At 36.6% G+C, this 23,223-nt stretch overlaps 2 protein-coding genes across 4 annotated transcripts in view; one reads left to right on the top strand and one right to left on the bottom strand.

Annotated features, from left to right (window-relative positions):
- LOC107599025 (disabled homolog 2-interacting protein-like) overlaps positions 1 to 20,409 on the top strand; it is an 82,920-nt gene extending 62,511 nt beyond the window's left edge. The window contains exons 7-15 of the mRNA XM_016290514.1: positions 3,301 to 3,445; positions 4,146 to 4,290; positions 7,495 to 7,696; positions 8,423 to 8,601; positions 10,198 to 11,071; positions 12,683 to 12,835; positions 15,490 to 15,692; positions 15,930 to 16,017; positions 18,235 to 20,409. Of these exons, the coding sequence (XP_016146000.1) occupies positions 3,301 to 3,445; positions 4,146 to 4,290; positions 7,495 to 7,696; positions 8,423 to 8,601; positions 10,198 to 11,071; positions 12,683 to 12,835; positions 15,490 to 15,692; positions 15,930 to 16,017; positions 18,235 to 18,402 (2,157 nt within the window). The 3' untranslated portion in view covers positions 18,403 to 20,409. The remainder of the gene's footprint in view (positions 1 to 3,300; positions 3,446 to 4,145; positions 4,291 to 7,494; positions 7,697 to 8,422; positions 8,602 to 10,197; positions 11,072 to 12,682; positions 12,836 to 15,489; positions 15,693 to 15,929; positions 16,018 to 18,234) is intronic.
- The window catches only part of LOC107598980 (netrin-G2-like), a 114,961-nt gene continuing 103,251 nt past the window's right edge, over positions 11,514 to 23,223 (bottom strand). For all 3 annotated transcript variants that reach the window (XM_016290450.1, XM_016290451.1, XM_016290455.1), the window contains one exon: positions 11,514 to 11,524. The gene's annotated coding sequence lies outside the window, so the exon portion shown is untranslated. The remainder of the gene's footprint in view (positions 11,525 to 23,223) is intronic.

The raw sequence follows: 23,223 nt of genomic DNA, 5'->3' as shown, positions 1-23,223 counted from the left end.
CAGTAGCTGGTCCTCTTGTGCAGGCCCTGGCCTACGCCAAAAAGTAGGGGCGTAGGTGGCTTCCACAGGACACTGGAAGGGGCAGTAGCTGTGGCCTTTTGTAGGATCCCAATTCGTCGGTCCTCCGACGTGACGTCGAGAGTGACCGACTGAAAGGGAACGTCTCGGTTACGTATGTAACCCTCGTTCCCTGAAGGAGGGAACGGAGACGTCACGTCCCGTCGCCACAGCTCCTGTACCACCGCTGAGCGGCCGGGTCACCGGCTCGGCTCCTCCGCGAAAACCTGAATATGCGCTGCACCTGCTGCCTACTTATACTCACGCTGTGATCAGCAGCAGCTGGATGCAATAATCGCATGCCAATGTGCATTGGCTCGTTTAGTTTACACTCGAAGTAGATTGGTCCCTCTAAGCGAGATCCCAATTTGTCGGTCCTCCGACGTGACGTCTCCGTTCCCTCCTTCAGGGAACGAGGGTTACATACGTAACCGAGACGATATACTGAAGCACATTTGATTGCGCTAAAGTGGAACTATTGCAAATATACTTTAGGTACACTTTAAATATCTTGCATATAATGACCAATATTATTCAAAGATCATAAAATCCTCATCAATAGTGACATTAAAACACATTTTAGGCTTAATATTAAGAAATGTACATTGTGCACAAGTAAACTCCAAAAAAAGTTTAATTATAATTTTTATATCAGTAAGTCTCGAGCGATATGTCAGTAAATATGTCAATTGATTTGAACTATACTTAGTATGAAATGAATGTATTTGAAATATATTGCTTTTTTACTAGAGCTAATAACCTAATAAACATAATAGCTTTAATTTAATTTGAAAAAATAGATCTTTGGTCTTCTTGTAATACTTTTTTCCCTCACCACCTGATTTTCATCAATATTTGAAAAAAAAAAAAGTTTTAAGGTTTATAGTTTATACTGACAGACAGGCAGATTTATGGATCAGGGTGAAAGAACGTAATTTCCCACAAAGCCATTACCGTTTGAATTTCTTAGAATTGCAATTAAAGGGGTGGTTGATTTGCGATTTCACTTTTTTAACATTAGTTAGTGTGTAATGTTGCTGTTTGAACATAAACAATATTTGCAAAGTTATGAAGCTGAAAGTTCAATGCAAACGGAGATATCGTCTTTTAAATTTCTGGCAGTTTAAGTGGTTAATGCCTACAAAAACGGCTGGTAGGGACTACAACAAGTTACTTCCCGGGTTCGTGACATCACAAACCCAGATAAACCCCACCCTTGGGAAAAGGCAGCAAAGGGGGCAAGGCCATGCTGCGCTGCTTTAGAGAAGAGGAAGAGAAAACTAGAGGTGCACGTAAAAATCTATTCATATATGAATCGCGATTCTGTCTTTTAACGATTCTAATGGATTCACAAGTTTCAAAATCAATGTGCTAAAGCAGCGGTTCTTAATACTGTTCCTCGCGTCCCCCTGCTCTGCACATGTTCTGCATCTCTCTCTCTCTCCTCTCTCTCTCTCTCACTCTCATTCAGCTCAGCTCCAACAATGAAATGTTCCAATTATACACTTATTTTCACATAGCTATGAGAAGCGTTAAATGTGCAGTTGCCGTACTGTATTAAAGCTTTAATCAGGATAAAACCGTATATTAAAAGCTAACATAAGCAGTAGCATTTACAAATAACAGCATATCTAAAAGTACGAGACAACAACAAACAAAAAACATAGGCCTACCATTAAAAGCCGTGCTTGCACAGGTTCTGCACGATCCTCTTCAATAATATCCTCTGCTTCTCAATCGGGCTCAAACAGATAAGCGATATTAACGACGCCATTGTTTACAATACAACCGGAGCACATGCCGCTGAGGTGAGGGGCGGGACATTTAGACGCGCACTAGAGGTGGTTTAGCCAATCACAACACACTGGGCCAGCTAACCAATCAGAGCCCATCGCCTATTTCTGAGGGAGGGGCTTCATAAAAACAGGAAAAGATCAGCCCGTTTCTCAGAGAAGGGACAGAGCGGTGTGGAATAAAGGTAAATTATGTGAAAAATAATGTTGTTTTTTTTTAAACGAAGCATTAACACACGTTAGACTGCACCCCATAAACACAATCAAGCCTAGAAAAAAAACAGTGAACCACCCCTTTAAGTAAATTACACTTCCTGTCATTACATTCAAGACAGCTCTTGAATTTAATGTTCTCTGTGCAAAAGAAAAAGTGCAGATGCTGTCATTATTCACTTAAGATCTTCCCAACAGGCATAGCTCTGAAATCTTTAGACTTGATCTTGATCGTCTAAAATGTTCAACTAGTAACAATTAAAATTATCTTAAGATATTAGATGGTTTTGCGAGTTTTTAAGTATAGTGCACAAGTCTTCTTTTATCTTGCTTTTTGTACGTTTTGGAGCTCTGAATGTAAATTATACTTTGAATGTAAATTAAGCCTATAGGCTATAAAAGACCTCTCACAGGGGCCACATGAGAACAAATCATTAGCATGTTTACTCGTGGGCTTCTGAGGTCTTGGATGTGCTCAGCTGAAACCGATTACAGGTGCAGTGAAGGCGGAGCCGAGACATATGATACACATCATGAGAGAGGAAAAACTGTAAGTGAGGCAAAGAATATTACAGCAAGACCTCGCAGAACTATACAATGTCCATTATCCCACGATCAATACGCTATCACTGTGTATGAGTCATCTCCCCTGCTGGATATCCATAACCGTCTCAATCTGGAACACGTCCTGACTGGAGCTGCTGTGTGCCTCCTGAACTCCAAATAAAAATCCGGCCCATCAGATGCATTTGCTGTTTTCCAGGTCATCCAGTCAGACACCCGGTTCTGGATGGTTCAGAATCAAATGTGGGACTTCAAAAACAGAGTGATCAAAGATGGGCAGATGGGGAAAGAAAGGAGGAAACAGACCAGAAGCTGCACAGTAGACACAAAAACAGTCTTTTCCTTTGAGTTTTTTTTGTGTGTGTTCTAAAGCCAACATGATTTGTGTGCCATTTTTGTCAGTTTTATATGCAAAAACAACTATAAATGTAGTTGAATTATCTGATAAAGTATGAAAACTTTCTCAAAACATTGATGTATTTGTCTAAGCATCCCAATCAGTCCGATACAGCAACATTTGCTCGACCGATGAGTTTGGGTAAAACTTTGTTATCTGACAAATGAGAGTCAAGGGAAAGCATTTATAATTTAAACTAAGGTTTCAAGCAGTTAAAGTCTATCTCTAGGAATTCTGCTCATCAATAAAGACTTCTTAATGTTTTGTCTCGCTCAGGACTTTCTGACAGATCTGATGATGTCTGAGGTGGATCGGTGTGGAGACAATGAGCATCTCATATTCCGTGAGAACACACTGGCTACTAAAGCTATAGAGGAGTACCTGAAACTAGTGGGACAGAAGTACCTTCAGGATGCTTTAGGTAAAGAAAACATACTGACTTTGTGTATACGTCTCTGTGAAAATTGTCATTCAAATCAAAGCAGTGCAATACTTTCTTTACAATTTCTGCAGACCATCAAATATGCTTGTGAGAATATATAATCAATAATTTACTGCTTTTTTGTGTATGTAGTCTGTGTTTTTGAAGTTCTGTTCAATTATTTAAGATATCAAGTCGAATATGGGAGCAAAATTGAGTGAGGAGGGGAAGCTTTAGGCTTGGTTTCCCTCAAAAGAGTTTGTTTGATGCTGGGAAAATACTTTCAAAAGTTTAGTCTGTGAGAAAGTGATGCAGTTTACATATAGCATAGTTTCAGTTGCAGTTCATTTTTGTGCCTTACGAAATGAAACCAAATCTTTCTTTGATTAATTTATTGACTTACAGAATGATATGCCAGTGATCAATTTTCAGTTGATTCAAGTGATGTAATTGAAATGTGTCTAAACATTTACTGCAAATTCTTCAAAGATGGTGTTTATTTTGAACTGTAAAATAATCAGCCCTTATTAGGCATCTCATCTCATGAGTACATTTTTAAAAATATTTTTGCAAAAGTAATATTAATTCTTTGTTCAACTTGTGTATCTGTAACATATAAGCAGCAGTACAGTTCTTCAGAAGGCTGCACGCTGTCTGTGCTAAATGAGGTTTCCGCATTGTTTACTTTTATTCGTCCCAGGTGAGTTCATCAAAGCCCTGTATGAGTCAGACGAGAACTGCGAGGTGGATCCATCTAAGTGCTCCTCCAGTGACCTGCATGAGCACCAGAGCAACCTCAAGATGTGCTGTGAGCTGGCTTTCTGCAAGATCATCAATTCTTACTGGTAATGCCATCAGATTCACTGCTCATATCAGTGTATGCACACAGCTCATCTCAACAGCCTGGCCTAGACAGATTTATGGGAATTTTATTTTTATTGGAAACATCCTTAGTGAAAAATAAATACACACAAATTTGAATTACATTTATTTCATGCTAAGTATACTACAGATACATTTACATATTTATGTACTTAATAAAAATACCCTGCAATTGTACTTTTGGTATACTAAACTGGTGTACTTAAAGTCTGCTAAATTGGAACTACAAATTTTTTACTTAATGCACTTTAATTGTACAGAAGTAGTGCTGAATTCTAACTAAAGATATACTTAAGTATATTTGATTGTGCTAAAGTGGAACTATTGCAAGTATACTTTAGGTACACTTTATATGTCTTGCGTTTAAAGACTGATATTATTCAAAGATCATACAATCCTCAGCAATAGTGATGTTAAAACACATTTTAGTTTAATATTAAGAAATGTACATTGTGCACATGTAGTACTCCAAATAAAGTTGAATTATAATTTTTGTATCAGTAAGTTTCCAGCGATATGTCAGTAAATATGTTACTAGATTTGAACTATGCTTAATATGAAATAAATGCATTTGAAATATATTACTTTTTTACTAGGGATGCTTCATGTAATATTTTAAAATGGTTAATTCCAATATTATAAACTGATGCGTGTGTGTGTGTGTGTGTGTGTGTGTGTGTGAGTGAGTGAGTGAGTGAAATATTCTTAAACAGTCTTTATTTTATATGCAATAGAAATATATTTATACTGTATATTAAAATGATTATTAAATTTAAACAAAAAATTACATTAAAATGTATAATGTATTATATGTAATATATGAAGATAGATAGACAGACAGACCTACAGTATCTCACAGACGTGAGTACACCTCTCACATTTTTGTCCAAAATCAATATTATATCTGGTCGGTATTGAAAAGTACATTTTTAATTTTAAGCAAAATGCGATATCCGCCGAGTTATTATGTCATGGTTTCCTCCCTTTTTTTCCAAACCGCAACAAACACCAGTCCCCCTTCTCTGCAGAATGCGATATATCTGCTCAACCAATCACAGCGCACCATTCCACGCACTGTAAACTGTAACAACCAATCACAGCGCACCATTCCACGCACTCAAGATAGTAATGGCGGCGCTTTGAATACACCCGGCATCCAAGTTTTCCTAATCTATTTTGTATTTGTGATCAACAAACAAACTTAGGGCCAGTGTTGGGGGTAACGCATTACAAGTAACGTGAGTTACGTAATCAGATAACTTTTTTCAAGTAACTAGTAAAGTAACGCATTACTTTTTCATTTACAAGAGAATATCTGAGTTACTTTTTCAAATAAGTAACGCAAGTTACTTGTTTTTCCAATTTATTGATTGACAGCTCTCCTGTCCCCATGTTGAGAGAAATCAGAAGATGTTACTGCAGTTCTAAAATAAATATATGAATATGCATTAACTCATCTCACTCAAAAAAAACAACAAAAAAAACAGATTCAGTATTCCTCAAAATGAATAAAAATAATGCAACTCAGAATATGACGCAAACCTGCAATAATTAAATGTAAACAACACAAATATCCTTTATGTATTTAATCCCATTCTATTAACCAATGTCTTTGCTTCTGACCTTCGATGATCCAGTTCAACCGTACTAATAAGCACAAATGACTCTAGACAAACATTGTGTGTTTTTATTTATTGCTGAAGTGTGTTGAAATTTCTTCTCCTGCGTTCTACTGTACAATAGTAAATCTCCATCACGTGCTTTCAGATGGAGCGGCATTTAATGCACAGAGCCGTAGATCACTGCTATATTGAGTTCATAATCGCAGATGAGTCGCATTCGGTTATGAACGTGATATTGCATAGCTTGTCACGTGTAAGTGTTTTTATTTATGCCATTAATGTTTTTGTTAATACAGCGTAACGCACTAGTCAACTGAATGTAACATGCCAAAAATGAATGCACTTTTGGAAGTTGAATGTAAGGGAAATGTCATTTTGGAATTTCTGTGGTTTAATGTGATATTGTTGTTCATGTATGTTCATGATGAAATTTTCATTTATTGTTGTAATTAATTTATAGCATTAACAAGATGACCCGTTGAATTCATTTTGGGAGCTATGACTGATTGAATGTTTATTTTTAGTCCAGTGCCTGCATATAAGACTAGTATTGACCAAGTTCAGGGGCTGTCATATGTGGATCAACTTACTATGTTGTGTATTTTCAACAGTTTCAATATGAAAAATTACTTTTATATTCAATATTTATATTTAGATTCAATGGATTTATTGCATTTTGGAAAGAAAAAACGTGTCATGGATTTATTGCATTTTGGGGAAAAAATTATACAATTTTATAATAAATCTTTGAAAATCAAAATCTGGATTTGAATTTTTAATGTTATTATAACCTAAAGATGCTGTGTGAAAGTTTGAAACAGAAAATTGTGGTTTTCATCTTGCCACTTTCTTGGTGAAGAAAACACTTTTTTACTCAAATTAATCAAAATGGATTTATAGCGTTTTGGAACCAAACTCGTCATATATATATATATGTATATGTATATATATATATGACCCTGGACCACAAGACCAGTCATAAGTCGCACAGGTATATTTGTAGCAATAGCCAACAATACATTGTATGAGTCAAATTTACGATTTTTCTTTTGTGCCAAAAATCATTATGATATTAAGTAAAGATCATATTCCATGAAGATATTTTGTAAATTTCCTACCTTAAACATATAACTTAATTTTTGATTAGTAATATGCATTGCTAAGGACTTCATTTTGACAACTTTAAAGGCGATTTTCTCAATATTTAGATTTTTTTTTGCACCCTCAGATTCCAGATTTTCAAATAGTTGTATCTCAGCCAAATATTGTCCTATCCTAACAAACCATACATCAATGGAAAGCTTTCAGATTATGTATAAATCTCCTTATGTTTTGTGGTCCAGGGTCATATTATTTACAAAAAGTTATCATTAAGCTATAACATATGATATGATACTGAAATGACAATGAAATTTGATGTTGATCATGAGTTTTAATGCATTATACTTCTGTGGTTGCAGTTAGTTATGTAAACATACTGATAAACTGTTGTGGATGGTACATTTTCATCAGAGCAAACTGTATTTACTGTGTTTTATGTTGTAGGTTTGGCAGTAAGGAGGAGTACATGTCCTTCATGAACCAGTTTTTGGAGCACGAATGGACCAACATGCAGCGCTTCCTGCTGGAGATCTCCAACCCAGAGACCATCTCAAACACAGCAGGCTTCGAGGGTTATGTTGACCTGGGCCGTGAACTCTCCACTCTCCATTCTCTCCTGTCAGAAGCCGTTTCACAACTCGATCAGGTGAATGTCTGCGATTGAACAAATATCATTTTTCTCACAAAAAATCTTACTATCACATCTCAGTGTAATTTGAGGTAAAACAAAAAATAGCTAGTAGATTCTGAAAAATTACAAAAAGCTCAATTTAGTTTATGAAGTGATTATCTGAGAAGAATGGATTTTTATTTCAGATAAAATACAGACAATACTGGCTCTAAAATCTGACTGGATGAGCCACAATCAAAGCTAGTGATCTCAACTGTGAAATAGCTGATGTTTGCATTTATATTTATGCATTAAGCAGACACTTTTATCCAAAGCGACTTTGGATAAAAGCAATACATCAAACAGCCAACAATCGTTGTAGTGCACAATGCCAGATTTATTAGACAAAATGTACACCAAGTTACTAGAAACCAAAAAATAGTTACAATTTTAAAATTCAGATTGCTGTTAGGCTGAATTGTGCACCATCAGTAGAAATGTACGGATTTACACCAACTGACCAATTTGGTCATTAGGATTCACATTCCACCTGTGTTCAAAGTAACAGCACCCATTTAACATATTAAAATCACTGTAAAGCACAGCCTCTCTTGTCTGCTTCAAACTGTACTGGAATAATAAGCTAATATTTATTTTAAGTGTTTTTTCTGTTGTAATATATTTCTTGTACTCAACAGAGTGAGTTAACAATGCTCTATCAAGTTTGAATTCAGTCATTCACAGTTCTGTATTGTGTTGTAGAGTACTATCACTAAGCTGGGTCCTTTAGCACGGATCCTGCGGGACGTGAATTCGGCCCTGACGAACCCCACCGGAGCCCCCATGTCATCTCCCACCGAGCGTGTGGGCTCCCCCACTCTACCCAGCAGCAGCCTGTCTACCGGTCTGCAGAAAATGGTCTTGGACAGTGAAATCACAGGGTAAATCAAGGCCAGACTTTTCAGTTTCATCCTAGTCTAGATTGCAGATTATTGTCCTTCCTTGAGTAATAAGAAATATCTCATTTAACTGGAAAGCTAAAATACAGTCTTGTTTTGCGTTACTTATGCTTCTAACTGAAGAACCGATAAACTGAAAATGCTTTAAAAAACTGAAAACTTAAAAAAAGAAAATCTCCAAAGAATTCTAATTCTGTGGGCTCTGGGATGTGATCTATGTGAGTTGATGGCTATTTACTGTGGCAGGCTGTGAAATGAGGGAAATACTTTTAAAGCACTCATATATTTAGGTGGGAGTCTTAAACACGACACTGTGAAATGCAAATTAAGCTGAGAGGGAAAACTGCAAGCTAGTAAACTCTTTATCATTCTGTTGTGGAATACGGTAAAAATGAAGGTGTAAAATGTGTCCCAAGAAAGGCTCTTATAAAATACCATATCTTCTCTTGCTGCTCTACTGATCACCAAGTGCTTTCAAAGAAGATTACTTGCATCTGAAAATATCTTCACGTTTTAATAGTTAGTTTTTAGATCTTTTACTACCTATTTACTAACTATCTCTGTTGCATTAATTTTCTCAGCTGGAAGAGCACAGTAATAGCAACGTCAGGGCCATGGGTTCAGTTCTATTAGAAACATGCATACTGTTTGAATGCACAGTCAGTCACTTTGAATCAAAGCATCTGTCGAATATGCATGAATGTACAGTACTGTTTAAAAGTTTTGGGTCTTATGATTTTTTTTATGTTTTTCAAAGAGGTCTCTTATGCTCGGCAAAAATACAGTAAAACAGTAATATTGTGGAATATGCTTAAAATTCAAAGAACAGTTTCCTATTGTAAAACATTTTAAAATGTAATTTATTCCTATGATGCAACGCTGAATTTTCAGCATCATTACTCCAGTCTTCAGTGACACATGATCCTTCAGAAATCATTCTAATATGCTGATTTGGTGCTCAAGAAACAATTCAAATTATTATCAGTGTTGAAAACAGTTATTATTATTATTATTTTAATATGTTGAAACAGTTAATACACTTCATATTTTTCAGAAAGCCATTATACATTGTTTTCAGGATTCTTTGCTTAAAAGAAAGTTCAAAAGAACAGAATTTATTTTAAAAAGAAATCTTTTGTAAAATTTGCACACACTGCTGAATGAAAGTTTTAATTTCTCTCCAAACAAAATCTTACTGACCCAAACTTTGAACGATAGTGTAAATATAGAAACTGGCAATATAATGCATGCCGTTAACATGGCCAGTTTCTCCATTAGAAACAGATTTGTTTTGACTAAAGAGCACCAAAGCAAGACATTGTTCATACTTTCCTTTTCTTCAGGGTGGTTTATTCTCTAGCACAGTAATCAAAGACATATTTTATTGTAGCTTTTTTCTGTCATGAGACTTAGTTTGCATGTTTTGTCAAAGTACAGTGTTAGGACTGTGATCTGTCACATCAGCACACACACACACATCCATTAGCCATGCAAATGAGCTGGATTGGCAAACAATGAGTTTGATTTGAATTAAAGGACAGCTGTGATTTTCATTTTGTCCTGTTGCCACTTGGACAGGTTGGTGGATTTCACTCGGCTGCCCTCACCGACCCCCGAAAACAAGGATTTGTTTTTCGTAACGAAGAATTCTGTAATCCAGCCGTCGCCTGCCCGCAGCTCCAGTTACTCGGAGGCCAACGAGCCAGATGTTCAGATCCCCAACGGCAGCAAGAGCTTGTCAATGGTGGACCTGCAGGACAGTCGTTCTCTCGAGAGCGCTCCCAACACCTCCTTCAGCGACCCCATCAATGACAGCCAGACCTCTGTGGGCCAGGGCACAGGAGTGTGGACCACCCGCACCGCTAAGGGCAACACGCCCAGCGGTCCGACCCTGAGGAGGGCAGGTCAGACCCCCACCACACCGAGCACAGAAACCGCCCCGGGGAGGTCCCAGCTGCTCGCCCCGCTCTCGTTCCAGAACCCCGTGTACCAGATGGCCGCCGGATTGCCCCGTGCGGTGGCCGATTCGGGATCTGAATGCCAGAGCTCCATCAGCTCCCAGAGTAACGCAGAGGAAGCAGCTACCGCGGGGTCAAAGCACCCATTCCTGAGCCAGTCCAGCATGGGGGCCAGCGGCGGGGATGAGTTCATTCGGTGTTCTGGAGAATTCACCCGCAGACAGCTGTCCCTCACGGAGCCCCAACACCAAGCCAACGTACCACGCCAGAACAGCGCGGGGCCGCAGCGCCGGATAGATCAGCCTCCTCCAGCCGTCACAAGGGGCCGCACTCCACCCAACATGCTCAACACCGCACCGTACCCCCGCCCCTCCAGTGGAAGTATGATGTCATCATCTCCTGATTGGCCAAGCAGCGGCACCAGACTGAGACAGCAGTCGTCGTCCTCCAAAGGGGACAGTCCAGAATCCAAGCAGCGCACCCTACACAAACAAGTGAGTTCATTTTACACTTTTTTTCTTTTGATGAAAATACCCTTTAAATTTTACTAAATCATACACATGATCATGTCATATACATTAATTTTAGTCAGATTTGCTCTGGCAAAAATTTTACTTAAGGTAGATTTTATTCATTTATTTTACTTGTTACAGTTCTAATATATCCAAATGTCTTTTAAAACGTTTTTAACATTGTTTTATTTGTTTAAAATTAAATTAAATTAAATTAAACTTCAAAAGTTTAGATGTAAAACTAGTGGCTATAATGGGACTAATGTATTTTAGCATAATTGAGATACTATTATACTATTATTTTTTTGAATAATTTGATTATTTAATAATTAATATTAATTATAAATATTTTATTGTTATTATTTTATTCATAGCTTTTATATATATATATATAGTCATTTTTTTAACCTTTTTTTTTTTTTTTTTTCAATATGTCTATATAGTTTTTTGTTGTTATTTTATTTTGTTTGCCATTATGGAACCCCGCACATGACATGCAGGGGGTAAAAAAAAAACAAGATATTATTTAACTACAGCGAGGAAATGAATTAATAAAAGATAACCTTAATTAGTAATTTGTGTGAAGTCATTGCCATTATATTAGTTTTTTCCACGTCATGTGCTAGCCTCCATATGCCATTACAAAATGTTTTGTTATTTATTTATTTATTTATATATATTTTTTTTAGGAAATTAAACCTATGATTTTTGCCTGGACAATAAACTTTTTTAGAAAATCAAATAGATAAGACCCAAGTTACATCTGGAGATCAAAATATCATTGAGGATTGAGGGTTGGCTCGTCTTGAGTTATTCTAACAAGCAGGCACCTAACAACCCAACAGAAAACCCTAGCAACATACATGCTAATAAGCACTCCGAAATCCACAGCAACTGCATAGCATCACACAACGACAATTAGAATTGTGGCGGCAGGTTTTGCAAGGCAGGCGCCATTCACATTTTTTTCAGAAATATTATAAACCTAATCATTGTAATTATTGCTACAATCAAGAAAAAGATACTTTTCAAAGTTCCATGTTCTCAAGAGATAGAATTTTAAAACCGATCACATCCTTTATGTCTCAATAGGTCTGTGAGTTGCTACATTCCCATAGCTAATTTAGATACCACTAAATTAGCTAGCACTCGGCTGATATCCTTAAAACAAATTGGCACTCAGATCTCTCAGGGGTTAATGAGTCTTTTGGTGCATTGATGGTACATCGAGGCTCTTAGGTTGAGACGAACGAGCAGCCCTCTCACCGTCAAAGGCGAAAGGAATGGAGCAGACAAGCAGAATTAATTGCTGGAGCGCAAGCACTGCGCTAGTGATTAAATGGCTGCTCACATTATCCAGACTGTTACTTTGATGTCTGTGGAATGAATCTTCATTAAAAAATGATCAAATTCTTTTCCTAGCAAGCACAAGTGTTGTTGTCACCTTGTAAAGTTTTAAAGCACTTGTTTGTTTGTGTGCATGAGTGAAAACTAACAAATTTGAGAGTAATATAGATGTTAGAATGGCTAATTATAATACAATTATGTATTTGTGTGTGTGTGTGTGTGTGTGTTTGAATGAACTTTTATTAGGCTCCATCTCCTGTGAATCCCAATGCGTTGAACCGCACTGCTGCGTGGCTGCTGAATATGAATGTGCAATATTTGGAGCAGGAGGGAATTGACCCAGATTCGAAACACCGGGAGGACTTTCCAAACAAGGAGGATCTCACCCCAACTGAAAAGGTAATAATGAAACCTCATCCTGTGGCTCGGCAGCACGAAAAACAGCAGTATATGCAGAAATACAGCAGGCTTACTGTTTGTTTGATCAAAACTGGCCTCCCACGGGCACACAGACAGGAAGCGCTTGCAGACAATGATGATTTCTTATCAAATATATTAGCTAGTTTCACTATTTGTCATCTCTGGAACATAATGGACTTTCTGTGAGGACATGTTTATGAAAATTATTAACGTCATGCTGATGCTGCTAGGTAACCTTCCTGGAATGACCAATCATGTAAACCTAATTAATATTCATTAGCTCAGCATTTGCCATAATACCATTCAAAAAAGTTTTTTTTTTTAATTAGTACTTTTATTCAGCAAAGAAGCATATAATCGATCAAAAGGGACAGTGAATATGTTTATAATGTTACAAAAGATTTATATTTCAAATAAATGTTGTGAACTTTCTTTTCATCAGAGAGTCCTGGAAAAAAATTTATCACAGTTTCCACAAAAATATTAAGCAAATATTAAATGTTTTCAACATTAATAGTAATAAGAAATGTTACTTGCGCACTGAATCAGCTTATTAGTCTGATTTCTGAAGGATCATGTGACAATAAAGACTTGAGACATGGCTGCTGAAAATTTAGGAATAAATTACTTTTTAAAATATATTAAAATAGAAACAGTTATTTTAAATTGTAATAATAATATATAAATAATCATATTATTTATAAATATAGTAAATAAGTACGGCCTTTGTGATAATGAGACTTGTCAAAAAGTATTTTAAAAATCTGACCCCAAACTTTTAAACATAGTGTAAATTGCTATCCTAAACATTTTAAACCATTTTCCAAGAAACACTGAACTGTCCAAGGTTTTTGTTCCAAGCACCCAGATTTGAGGATATTTTAGGCTCAGATCCAGTTGCTTAGTCACTGCATTGTGTCCTAAACTGATACGAGGACTGTGGATGTCAAACTGCAGACAGGTAGATGTTCGAAGAGCAAGACTGCAATTGAAACAGACTATAGATGAAGCTGACTTTTGATCTCTGAGGTGTTGTAATTTAGGAGGACAGGCTCAAATCACTATACTGCAATAATGGAGAGCACACGCCTGGCTCAGGCTTGTCTGCCGTCTCTTTCCCCGGCTCTTTAATGAATAATGAGCCCGTCGGAGTGCACTGAGTGTGTACACTCACATACTCAAGCTTCTCCCTCTGCAGAACCACACTGCATCTGTGCTGTTTGAAGCTGTTAATGTAAGTGATACTGTGAAGATTGGTTGAATCCTCTACAGGGAATGTAGCTTATTGCACAACAGTGTTTTAGTCTAGATGCAAAATCACAAGACGAAAAAACACAGAAAACTAGGCTTATTATTCCAAGTCTTTGCATATTTATAAAGCAGTGGGTTTCTGTATCTATAAGCCCTTAACCAAGCAGAATCTCAAGATGGAGACTATCAAGAGTGAGTTCTCAAAAAATTTCTTCTCCGAACGACTGCATAAAACATTTTGTGCTACACTTTCTTAATTTCTGAATTGCCTGACGCAACAACACAGCAAAAATAATTTTCTAAATCAGTATGTCTGTCTTTTTTTTATATATATAAAATATGTAAACATCCCAAAAACAAGATCAATTTACTTGAAGAGCTAAAAATGTTAAGATATGCTGTCTTTATTTCTAGTCAATGCAACAAAGACAAGCTACAGGATTGCCCCAAAACATATGAAAAGTGCATCTTTGAAATATTCAGTAGCACCTATTTAGATATATTTCATACAGCTTTGCTGGATTTCCCGGGCTTAGCAGACAGATACGGGATGATTAGCAGGGCTCTGTTTGTGTAATATACAGAGTTCTGGCATGAAACTCTAGATGGCGCAGTCCGATACTCAGTCTGACCTAATGACATCATTATCACATGGCACAGCTGATTGATTCTCTCCTGTATCAGTAGCCAATGAGCTCGCTGCTCAACATTCAAATATATAACTAGTGCTTGCTGTAGCAGTTGCATCACACTTCAGAAACCCTCCACCTTCCCCAGCTCCACCTGTATAGATCTGCTATGGGGTTATTCATGTATGTTATATATGGGGGTTATTTCATATATGTTATATGTGCAGCAGCAGTATTTCTTACATGTTCACAGCAGTATGTTGTGGATGTATTGGCAGTAGCAAGTCTGTACTTGCTCTGCCGCAGCAGCATAGCAGATCTATTCCGCCAAGACCAAACACATTAACATTGTCATGTATATTACCATGCTAAACCCTCCAAGAGTTGTCATGATAGAAATATATTTTTTCAAGTGAAAATTACGTAAAATAATATACGTGTATGCATGTGGCAGACACATTGATTTCAAGTTGACGTTGGTGTTGTTAGCAGCATACTCTACAGGATTGCCCCAAAATACATGAAAAGTTCATCTTTGAAATATTCAGTAGCACCTATTTAGATATATTTCATACAGCTTTGCTGGATTTCCTGGGCTTAGCAGACAGATACGGGATGATTAGCAGGGCTCTGTTCGTGTAATATGCATTTCAAATCACAGCCGTACACACCCGAGAACTCCCTCTTTACACAGCTTTTGTTGCTCTCTAATCCTGCTATTAGAGTTCTTCATTCTCTCTTTGTCCTCCTCAGTATCAGCACGAGATTGCTGTCCTGCAGGAGAAGCTGCGTATTTCTGCTAAGAAGCTGGAAGAGTATGAATCTCACATGAAGAGCCAGGATGACCAAACCCAGAAGATGCTCCTGGAGTACCAGGCCCGGCTTGAGGACACGGAGGAGCGATTACGCAAGCAGCAGGATGAGAAAGAGCACCAGATGAAGAGCATCATCACCAGGTGACGATTTAGTGTGGTCTTGTGATTAAAGATCTGATCTAGAAACTGAAACATTGTAGGTTCAAACCCCATAAGTTGTGATCCATTAGAAATTACTAGGGTTCAAAATGTACTGTTTGAATATGTATGCATCCTACATAAACTTCTGATGGAATTTTAAGTATTATTCTCTAGTTCAGTTAAGCACTGAAGTAGCATCTGTAGCATAAAGATGGATGTGGCAATTTTATGTTTCAGGTTGATGTCAGTTGAAGAGGAGCTGAAGAAAGATCACGCAGACATGCAGGCAATTGTAGACTCCAAACAGAAAATCATCGAAGCCCAGGTGAATTAAATATCAAATCATTGTTTATATGTTTTTATTAATTTACATTTTTTTAATAAATAACATTTTCAAGCCAAGGCAATGTTTGCTGTAATCAAATAGTTTTCATGATGCCGTTCGACTGATGCTTTTGCATCTAGAATCTTAATTTAAGTGAAAAAGACACGCTATACTCCATCAAACACTACTTTAAACAGCATTTAGCTAATTTTTGTATAATTATTATGTGGTTTAATGAGCTCATATTAAATGAGAGACTAAAAATATTTGGTCACACAGCAGTGGGATTTGCAAAAAAAAAAGTGAACTGCAAAAAATTTTAAAATATTTTTATAAAATATAAAAACTTAAAATATACACTTTATCATATTTATACTGCTTGAGATCAGTATGATCTATAAAAAGAAAGAAAGAAATTAATATTCAGACTTTTATTCAGCAAGGATGCATTAAATTGATTAGTGACAGTGGAGACTTTTACATTGCTACCAAAAAATAAATAAATGCTGCTATTTTTAACTTTTTATTTACCAAAGAACCTTGACAAAAATCTTTCATGGTTTCCACAAAAATATTACCAAACAACAGTTTTCAACATTGATAATAATGAGAATTTTTCGGCGCATCAAATGTTTTTTGAGGAAGCCAGTCATTTTAGAATGATTTCTGAAGGATCACGTGATGCTGAAGACTGGAGAAATTGATGCTGAAAATTCATATTTGCATCACAGGAATAAATTACATTTTCATATCAAAATAGAATATACAGTGGGTACGGAAAGTATTCAGACCCCCTTAAAATTTTCACTCTTAACAATATTGCAGCCATTTGCTAAAATCCAGCCAGGGCCCTGACTTAAACCCAATTGAGCATCTCTGGAGAGACCTAAAAATGGCTGTTCACCAACGTTTACCATCCAACCTGACCGAACTGGAGAGGATCTGCAAGGAGGGATGGCAGAGGATCCCCAAATCCAGGTGTGAACAACTTGTTGCATCTTTCCCAAAAAGACTCATGGCTGTATTAGATCAAAAGGGTGCTTCTACTAAATACTGAGCAAAGGGTCTGAATACTTAGGACCATGTGATATTTCAGTTTTTCTTTTTTAATAAATCTGCAAAAATGTCAACAATGCTGTGTTTTTCTGTCAATATGGGGTGCTGTGTGTACATTAATGAGGAAAAAAAATGAACTTAAATTATTTTAGCAAATGGCTGCAATATAACAAAGAGTGAAAAATTTAAGGGGGTCTGAATACTTTCCGTACCCACTGTATATTAAAAAAAATATTTCATAATATTACTATTTTTTACTGTAAATAAAAAAATTGTAAATGTAAATATATAAATGATAACTGTTTTGTGAGCACAAGAGACTTTCAAAAACATAAAGATAAAGATAAAAGACATTCTGCACTCTTTTTAAGCTACTAATCAAATAAACAGATTTGTGACATTAATCATGTTTGTACAAAAAAAAAGAAAGAAAGAAAAATTAATTCCATTGAAGCACAAGATGCTTTTTGGATCATTCTCAAATCAGGCAGTAGAAAATTATTATCAGTCCGTGTCAGCTTGAGTGCAGCTGTCATTAAAGCAGTAGGGGTGCATACTGAATACTAAAAAATAAATCAATGTTAGCTTTTCACTCAAGCTGTTATGCTGTCAATATCATTTAAAGTATCATTTTCTATAAAAAAAAAAAAAGCACAATTTTCAATAATGGTCTCAGGTGTTTATATTGACTCATTTGCAGGGTCATAGCGCCCTCTTGTGTTTGGTTTAGATTTCAGCATGATGTTGTGAGTTGGTCTCTGAGGTTTAATGGTGTTAATGTATCTGAAAGTTTAATGATGAACGCCTGTGTCCTCCCGGGGGCAATCAGCGTCTCTCGTAAACAGTTTGATGAGCATAAAAACCACCCACTGTGGACTCGCTTTAGCACTCATCAAAATCATTAAAGACTGTTTACATCATAGATTTATTTTATAAAGACAAGGAGAGATTACTGCTATCGCCGCATGAATTTTAATTTAAACTCTGTGAATTCATTTTATGGTGTTTAGACGGCGTAACTAGTCTGTAATGTTTCAAACTAGAGAGTGCCAGTCACCTTGCGTCCGTTGCGGAGAAGAAAGACTTTAATTAAACATTAAATATCATGCACTGTTAATCACCTTCTCCTATCTGACCTCCATTAATGGTCACTCCACACAGGAGAAGAGAATCGCATCCCTGGACGCCGCAAACTCCCGGCTAATGAGCGCTCTGTCTCAGCTGAAGGATCGTTACAGCATGCAAACGAGGAACGGCATCTCTCCCACCAACCCTACCAAGCTGCAGATCACAGAAAACGGTGAATTTCGGAACAGCAGCAACTGCTAGCTTGGACACAAACACACAACACAGGCCTAAGGGCTAGTGATGGACAAGGGCTATGGGTAACTCTCTTACAATACGGCGGGGGTTCAATTGACTTCACAAAGCCCCTAGTACTGGGTCGAAAATAACTATTGGGAACGAATTGGATTGAGTTGCACAATGTTGTTTTTTTCATTCAGAATATAAAGGCTAATGTGTCTTTTTGAATCCTTTTAGATTATTAGCCACACACAGATGTCCCATGATGCTTCATTCATAGCCCTTGTCACGAGAGCCACTCGGTCACCGATGTAAGCCGTGACCAGATTCTGTATCATCTCTAGATTTGAACTGTGCATATACGTACATCTTTTGATTGGGCTTGGCATGATAATAATGTAATTATTTGTTGAAACACTATTTTCCGCTTTCTTTTTATTGTGTACATTTCATGTAAACATCACTTTTGTTGCTTGCGTCACTCCAGGGCAGCAGTAGCACAAACCGCTCGCTTTTTTTGTAAGGTTAAAGAGAGGACTTTTAAACATTGCATTTTGTTGCATACTTTTTTTGTATGTGCTTAACATTTTAGTCTATACAGAGGCGATGCGCCTCTTTAATGTATATAGTTTTTTATGGGCTTTTCAGAGAAAAGAGATTTTCTTTTTTCGTACAGTGTGTATTTCCTGTGCTGAGGTCTGCTGTACTTTATTTAGAAGAAAAACAAACAAAACAATGTAAGCTCTGATTGTATATTCAGGTGCTGCTTCTAGACAGGGCAAAGACGACGACACACTTTAACCCCTCTGCTATCAACGCCGTGGATAGAAACGTCCTCATACTGCTTGCTGTTGGCCAGTATTAGACTCCGTATCCAGCATCGTACCTGCAGTACAATCGGTGTGTGTGTCCCCTACGATGTCTTTCTTCCACTCAATGCACTTTCTATAGCATTAGAATGGACCCTTTAACCAAAACCTGCTTCTGTGGACTTGTTATAAAGGCTATTCAGAGCAGCAAGTACAAAGCATATAGCATTCAGCACTTGAGTTGATGTGTGAAGGGTACGTGGCTGGTTTTTTACTTAAAGGTTGTGATGTTTTCTGCTCTTCAGATGCAGTTTGCATCAAACGAGTAGCACGGCAATAGTTGCATCAACCCTGCTGCTGACAGACCCTTTGCTCCGGTATCAGACGAACCTGTTTTAGCTTCACTGAACTTTATTCAAATCAGGTCCGTGGAGAAGAGTTTGAAGACTGTCAGTGTTTCTTTATGTATAAATATTCACATCGGTTTATTTGGGACAATAATTCTGGAAAAACTGCAAGGGCAAACCACTTTGTGTATAAACGTCATATCAGACATCTCCATTTATTTAGTATTCTCTGTTTTGTTTTTTTTTCATTTTTTTTTCATACAAGCTCGAGAGAAAGTATGCTCTGTTTAACTGTTTTTTGGAATTGATTTGTTTAATTTATGTTTTAAATTATGTTTAGTTAATTTATTTATTCAGCTACATTTGTTGTTTTAACCCCAAAATTAAGAGTACTTGTTGAAGTTTGAATGCTGAGTGTGAACAGAACAGAAGTTGAGCTCATCTTTTCCCTATTCCTAGTTTTGACGTGACGTCACACCCCTACAGGAATGCCCATCTGGAGGGCAAAACACACCTTTCCGCAAGTTATTGTTATGAGGCTTGTATTAAGTAGTAATATAGTAAGACACTATATTACTATATTATTAAGGCCAAATTCAGTATACACCTTATTAATGACGCATACGTTGTACAGGCAGGCAGATGAACCCAGAATATAAACACTATGTGCAAAGTTTCACATGAAATAAATTTTTCCCATTAAAAAAAACACGCATTGCATTCTGGGATCATCTGCTTGCCTATACAAAGTATGAACAGTATCATCAATAAGGTGTATACTGTTCTTGATATTTTCATATCACTCTTTTAATACATTAAGGTACTTTAAGTGTTTTTCACATTAAACATTTTTGAATATCCCAATGTTTTTAGTGATTGAAATATTGCCAAAACTTGCATTTTTTCCCCCACATGTCTTTGATTTATTCTTTTGAGAGGTGATCTAAATATTTGTGGCTTGGAAATGGATGGAAAATTGACAGGCTTGTGCTGCAGTTCCATGGATGTTTTGCCCTCCAGGGCTTCGAACCAGTCACGTGACTGAAAACTATGAATTGTGATGTATATCCGGGTGAAATGGCTTCTTGAACGATAAAAAATGTAGGACTGGACTTGATTTTGTTGATGGGGAATTGAGTGGATTGTTGGATTGTTTGCTAATTGCTGTGATCACATCTGAGAAGAGATGTCGTTGCAAGGGGAGAGCACATGAGGACGCATGAATTAAAAAGAATAATAATAATAATGAATCATTTACCATTTTGGTTTCATAGTGACTTTACATTTCTTTAAAGTTGGAAGATTTTTTTTGGGATGTCACAATACCACTGGTGTGAGGTTGAAGGAAGAACTGTCTGTTTATTCAAACAACTGAGTTCGAGAAACCTGTCTGAAAACATTCATTGTTTTTGCAGTTGCAGTTGGTTAGGCTAGTGATGCAGAAATTACATACTTTACTTTTAAGACTTAAGGTGAGGTCTCATTAACCACTGTTAGGCAAATTTTCACAGGCAAAATCCAATCATTACAAAAGCAATCAGTAATTTCATGTGTGGGCGATAAATTTCCCAGTTTGCAATGGGTTCATGTTGATCACGTGAATTCGCCAATGCTGACCAACAGAAAGCTGCTTGGTTTGAAAGTGACTTCTGTGTGAGTTAGGCTTCATGTGTCACTACATTATTCAGAATAAACAAAGGACCTTTTTTGCCTGTGAACTTTTGCAGAAATTCCGATAATGTGACCACATCTTTATACTTGCCTGTTTTAATTCAGAGAAATTGAAAACAAGCAAACAAAACATGTCTGGACTTCAACAAACTTTTGAAGGCAATAGTATGGCACATTAAAACATGTTTAACTCCCTTAAAGGGATAGTTCACCCAAAAATGAAAATTTGCTGTTTATCTACTTACCCCCAGGGCATCCAAGATGTAGGTGACTTTGTTTCTTCAGAAGAGCACAAACTAAGATTTTTAACTCAAACCGTTGCAGTCTGTCTGTCATATAATGTAAGTGAATGGGAATCACGGCTTTGAGAGTCAAAAAAACATACACAAACAAAACCAAATTAAACCCTGCAGCTCGTGACAATACATTGATGTGTAAAGACACGAAACGATCGGTCTGTGCAAGAAACTGAACAGTATTTATATTGTTTTTTACCTCTGATTCACCGCAATGTCCGAACTGTCCTGAGCGCATTCTCAACAGCCGGCGCGTGACGCATCTTCTTCTTCTTCTTGCTTTACGGTGGATCGCAGACTTATAAGTGCATTACCGCCACCTATCTCTCAATGGACCATTGACACTCCTAATTGAGATTGTAGATAGAGTGTCAATTCACTTCCATTATATGACTGACAGACTGCAACGATTTGAGTTAAAAATCTTTGTTTGTGTTCTACTGAAGAAACAAAGTCACCTACATCTTGGATGCCCTGGGGGTAAGCAGATAAACATCAAATTTTCATTTTTGTAATACGTTATGTGAAAGTCAAAGGGCTGCTGTTTATTGTCACTTCATTTAAAGGAAGACAACTTTTTCCTGTTTGGCATGATTATATATCAAAAACCATATAAAATCTCCACAGTGTTTTCTGCTTTACCTCTACATCTTTTGTATGTATGTTTCAGAGCTACGCTAACAGTTTTGCCACATGTACATACATGATCAGAAGACATACCAATATATGAGAATTCATTTGTGTTGAAGAAAATGTTCAGTGCAATTCATGTACAATTGCCTCTAGAATTATTAAAGTTTTATTTAGCTATTTCAAGGTTCTTACTTTATTCGTTAGTTTACTGTACAGTCCGAGAAAAATACTGTTGTTGAGAAAAAGATATATTGTTTCACTTGTGTAAAGTTAAGTAAATGCTATGGACAGAATGTATATATCCATGTAGAATGCCATTGTCAAGATGGGTGCACTTCAGTGAGTGCCATTCAAAATAAAAGCAAAGTATTTGTCCATGAGTGTCATCACTAACGTCTTTCTTTAAAACATCAGCTGTGGTATAATAAAATAAAATATTTGTGATGTATATAAAGCAAAACCTTTTATATTTTATAAAAATACACTGCTACTTTTGAATGTAAATCAATGGAGAAAAATGTTTTTGTGTTATTATAGCTAACTGGACCATGCTAACCAAAACCTTGACCTCTTCATAATGGCAAAATCACAGTCTCTTTTAAAATGTAACAGTGTTGTTTGAGACCATAGTGCCATCTAGTGCTTTTCAAGTGGATGGGCACATCATTTTTGTAATTGATTTTTTAAGGCAGATGTATATTGGTTAGATATAGGATATTGACCCAGTTTATAGCATTTATGATGTTTATACAAACAACTGAACCATATTGACAATCTAGATTTGAATTTTCTAAAAAAAAATATCTATATCTATATATATATATATAGCAGTGCTTGAAGGTAGAAAAATAATATATATATGCATACAAAGACCTGAAATATTAAAATAATATTCGTGGTATACTGTATCAGATGGTTTTGACAGAACTGTGCACAAGTTGTACGTTTATATATTTATTTAGGTTTGAATTCAGGGATGTCAGCCTTTTTAATATTAAATAATATGCAAACAAAACGGCCTCTTGCTGATTTCACGTCAGCCTCATAAGTAAAAGTGACAAATAAATGGTTAAATAATATGCAAGCAAG

The sequence above is a fragment of the Sinocyclocheilus grahami genome, unplaced genomic scaffold (assembly GCF_001515645.1).
Source record: "Sinocyclocheilus grahami isolate Dianchi unplaced genomic scaffold, SAMN03320097.WGS_v1.1 scaffold259.1, whole genome shotgun sequence".
NCBI classification, from domain to species: Eukaryota; Metazoa; Chordata; class Actinopteri; order Cypriniformes; family Cyprinidae; genus Sinocyclocheilus; species Sinocyclocheilus grahami.
Note: the sequence above shows the minus strand (reverse complement) of the source record. Positions and strands in the feature narration are given on the sequence as shown.